At 44.3% G+C, this 4,327-nt stretch overlaps 1 protein-coding gene across 1 annotated transcript in view; it reads left to right on the top strand.

Annotated features, from left to right (window-relative positions):
- UTP4 (UTP4, small subunit processome component) overlaps window positions 1-1,682 on the top strand; it is a 47,769-nt gene extending 46,087 nt beyond the window's left edge. The window contains exon 15 of the mRNA XM_012806142.1: window positions 1,480-1,682. Within this exon, the coding sequence (XP_012661596.1) occupies window positions 1,480-1,596 (117 nt within the window). The 3' untranslated portion in view covers window positions 1,597-1,682. The remainder of the gene's footprint in view (window positions 1-1,479) is intronic.
- Window positions 1,683-4,327: the final 2,645 nt, after the last annotated feature.

Below are 4,327 nucleotides of genomic sequence, written 5' to 3'. Positions count from 1 at the left end.
AAAAAAAAAAAAAAAAATTTGACTTCTCGTTGGAGAATGTTCCATAAGAAATTTCTAGCAAACAGAAGTCATTGAATTTATTATGACTTTATCCCTGGAACATTTCATTGTATATACAACAAAAAACCTCCATCGTTGGCCACTTCCCTACATTGACCACCTCCTTATGTTGACCGTATTTTCATAGACTGGACATGTACCGTATGTATATATGGATACAGTAGGTCTAATTCGTTATGGTGACCACCTCCATATGTTGACCAGTTTGTTACAAGTCATGCTTCTAAGATTGAAGTTCCTTTTGGGTTCTGGACCATTTTCTCAGAGGTCTACGAGAATATTTTTAAGAAGAATCTATAAATTATTCAAGTATAATTAGCTTCTTGATGCATTTGTGTCTTGCTAGTTGTCAAGACTTTAGGTCTTAAAGCCCTTGATTAACATCACTTCCTAAGATAATAAGAGAATCATAGATTTTCTGTCTAGAAAAAGATAAAAATGGGGTGGCACCTGTGGCTCAAAAGGGTAGGGCGCTGTCCCCATTTGTTGGAGGTGGCAGGTTCAAACCCAGCCCCGGCCAGAAATTGCAAAAAAAAAAGATTTAAAAAATCCTGCTGAAAAAAATTTTTTTTTCTTTTTTCTGTTTTTTTGCAGGTTTTTTTTTGGCCGGGGCTGGGTTTGAACCTGCCACCTCCAGCATATGGGACCAGTGCCCTACCCTTTTGAGCCACAGGCACCGCCCCTTGCTGAAAATTTTTATGAATTAACTCAGTTAAAAACTCTCAACCTTGAGCCAGGTGTACCTGTAGTCCTAACTACTCAGGAGACTGAAACAAGATGATCTCTTGAGCTCAGGAGTTTGAGGCCATAGTGTACATTGATCAGAGCAGCACCTGTGAATAGCCACTGTACCTGGGCAATATATCAAGACCCTATCACTAAATAAATAAGTGAATGAATGCATGCATATATGTATCCAATCTTTCCAGCTGTTTTGAATCCTAGTGCAGGAAAGATTATCAGAGATTTAGATCATTTAAGCCTTGTACTAGGCTAACCTCGTTTGGGGAGAGTTTATGTTTGTGTTTTTGTTTTTTCACTTTGTCGGCCTCAGTAGGGTGCCATGGTGTCACAGCTCACAGCAACCTCCCAACTCCTGGGCTCAAGCGATTCTCTTATCTCAACCTCCCAAGTAGCCAGGACTACAGACTCCTGCCACAACACCTGGCTAGTCTTGCTCTTGGTCAGGCTGGTCTCAAACCTGTGAACTCAAACAATCCACCTGCATTGGCTTCCCAGAGTGCTAGGATTACAGGCATGAGGCACTGAGCCTGGCTGAGGAGTTCATTTTGTTTTGTTTCTTTTTTGATGAGTAGTTCAGCTTCAGACGAACTTGGCTAACCTTTCAACTCTAGTTAATCAATTCAGGACTAGCCCTGGACCCTAACTCTTAGGACAATCATTATTCTCTCTCCACAGCCTCTACTCTTCTTGGATCTTTTGGATGAAAAAACACTGGTGGCAGTAGAACGGCCCCTGGATGACATCATTGCTCAGCTCCCACCACCCATCAAAAAGAAGAAATTTGGAACCTAAAACAGGGCATTGTGTATGTCCTTCCTTGAACTGTCTTCCTTGTTACTTTTCACAAATCATGGTAATAAAACAGTTATTCTTAAGGACTAGTCATTATAAATCTTATCTTCCAAAATACCAGATAGTAATTTCCCTTCATTGAACAAAAGTGCTTGGAAACTCTGAAGCATTTGCACTTGGGATAATGTTCTAAGTAGCTACAAACTCATCAAACTTGTATATAGTCTTCTTTGTTCTATAGACCACAATTTCAGAAAAAAAAGATACTTTTCTCTCTATTTCCTAACACATGACTAAAGCTTCTGAAGATTGATGACCTTCACTATCTGGCAGCCTGCAGCCTATGCAAAGGCATGGGAACCTACCCAGCATTGCCATAGAGGGTGGGAGACTGGTTACTTACTATAGACCCATGCCCACTAATAGCCATGATAGCCTTGGAGTTCAAGGAAAAAATTCAAATTTCATCTAACAGATAAGATGCCTTTGACCTTTCTTAGTCAGCTGTTAATTTTTTTTCTTTAGACAGAGTCTTACTATGTCATCCTTGGTAGAGTGCTGTGTCGTCACAGCCTACAACAACCTCCAACTCTTGGGCTTAAGCGATTCTCTTGCCTCAGCCTCCCAAGTAGCTGGGACCACAGGTGCCTGCCACAACGCCCAGCTATTTTTAGAGACGAAGTCTCACTCTGGCTCAGGCTGGTCTCCAATCTGTCTGTGAACTCAGGCAATCCACTCACCTAAGCCTCCCAAGTGCTAGGATTATAGGAATTTTTTTTTAAGACAGTGTCTTACTCCGTTGCCCCAGGCTAGAGTGCCATGTCATCAGCCTAGCTCACAACAACCTCAAACTCCTGGGTTCAACCAATCCTCCTGCCTCAACCCTTTTGGGTAGCTAGGACTCCAGACTCCCACCATGACCCTGCCTAGTTTTTTCCATTTTTGGTAGAGATGGAGTCTCTTGGTCAGGCCGGTCTTGAACTCATGAGCTCAAAGGATCCTCCTGCCTCCGCCTCCCAAAGAGCTAGGATTGTAGGTCTGAGCCACACTGTGCCCAGCCAGAAATAATCTATCTTGAACTATCAGTCCCATTGATAGTTTTTTGGGTTTTTTTTTTTTTTAGGATTAGATTTTTTTTTTTTTTTTTTGAGACAGACCCTCAAGCTATTGCCCTGGGTAGAGTGCCGTGGCATCACAGCTCACAGCAACCTACAACTCCTGGGCTCAAGTTAGTATCCTGCCTCCGCCTCCCAGGTAGCTGGAACTACAGGTGCCCGCCATAACACCCAGACTATTTTTTGGTTACAGCTGTCCTTGTCTGGCAGGTCTGGGCTGGATTTGAATCCACCAGCTCAGGTGTATGTGGCTGGCACCTTAGCCACTTGAGCCACAGGCACCAAGCCGATGATTGGATCATTTTTTAATAAGTAGTCTATAAGACATCCAAATCAGAAAATCAACTCAGTAGTTCCTCATAGTATTCCAGATAGGATAATAGCTAAAGCATACAAAGTTAAAAATATAGGCTCAGGGGTGGTGCTTGTGGCTTTTGAGTAGGGCGGCACCCCATATACCAAGGCTGGTGGGTTCAAACCTGGCCCCAGCCAAACTGCAACAAAAATTAGCCAGGCGTTCTGGTGGTTCCCAGCTACTTTGGAGGCTGAGGCAAAATAATCACCTAAGCCTAAGAGCTGGAGGTTGCTGAGAGCTATGACGCTACAGCACTATATCCAGAGCGACAAAATGAGATTCTGTCTAAAAAATAAAAATACAGTCTCAGTGACAGTAGCTCAGTTGTTGGGGCACCAGCCACATACACTGGGTCTGGTGGGTTCGAATCTGGCCCAGGCCTGCTAAACAGCAATGACAACTACAACCAAAAAATAGCCAGGTGTTGTGGCAGGCACCTTATAGTCCTAGCTGCTTGGGAGGCTGAGCCAACAGAATCACTTAAGCCCAAGAGTTTAAGGTTGCTGTGAGCTGTGATATCACAGCACTCTATTGAGGGCCATATAGTGAGACTCTCTCAAAAAAAAAAAGAAAAACCACAAAGTTAAAACATATCTTAGGTTGCACACAGTGGCTCACTCCTATCATCCTAGCACTTTGGAAAAGTAGCCAGGCATAGTGGCAGGCACCTATAGTTCCAGCCACTTGGGAGGCTAAGGCAAGAGGATTGCTTGAGTCCAAGAGTTGGAGATTACTGTGACATGCGATGCCACAGCACCCTACTGAGAGCAGCAATGTGAAACAATCTCAAAAAATTAACACCTTAGAAATGGGTCAGATCAGCAGAGTGTGGTGGCTCACCCCTGTAATCTTAGCACTTATGGAGGCTGAGGCAGGAGGATTGCTTGAGTCCAGGAATTTGTGACCAACCTGAGAAGAGTAAGACCCATAAATTAAAAAGTCTAGGGGCTCAGCGCCTGTGGCTCAGGTGGGTAAGGTGCCAGCCACGTACACACAAGGTGGCAAGTTCGAGTCCAGCCCGGCCCGCTAAACAGCAATGATGGCTGCAACCAAAAAATAGCCGGGCATTGTGGTGGGCGCCTGTGGTCCCAGCTACTTGGAAGGCAGAGGCAGGAGACTCGCTTGAGCCCAGGAGTTGGAGGTTGCTGTGAGCTGTGATGCCACAGCATTCTACCCAGGGGGACAGCTTGAGGCTCTGTCTCAAAAAAAAAAAAAGTCTAGGGCAAGAGTGAGTCTCATAAATTAAAAAGTCTGGGGGCTC

The sequence above is a fragment of the Otolemur garnettii genome, unplaced genomic scaffold (assembly GCF_000181295.1).
Source record: "Otolemur garnettii isolate 467f Iridium unplaced genomic scaffold, OtoGar3 scaffold00047, whole genome shotgun sequence".
NCBI classification, from domain to species: Eukaryota; Metazoa; Chordata; class Mammalia; order Primates; family Galagidae; genus Otolemur; species Otolemur garnettii.
Note: the sequence above shows the minus strand (reverse complement) of the source record. Positions and strands in the feature narration are given on the sequence as shown.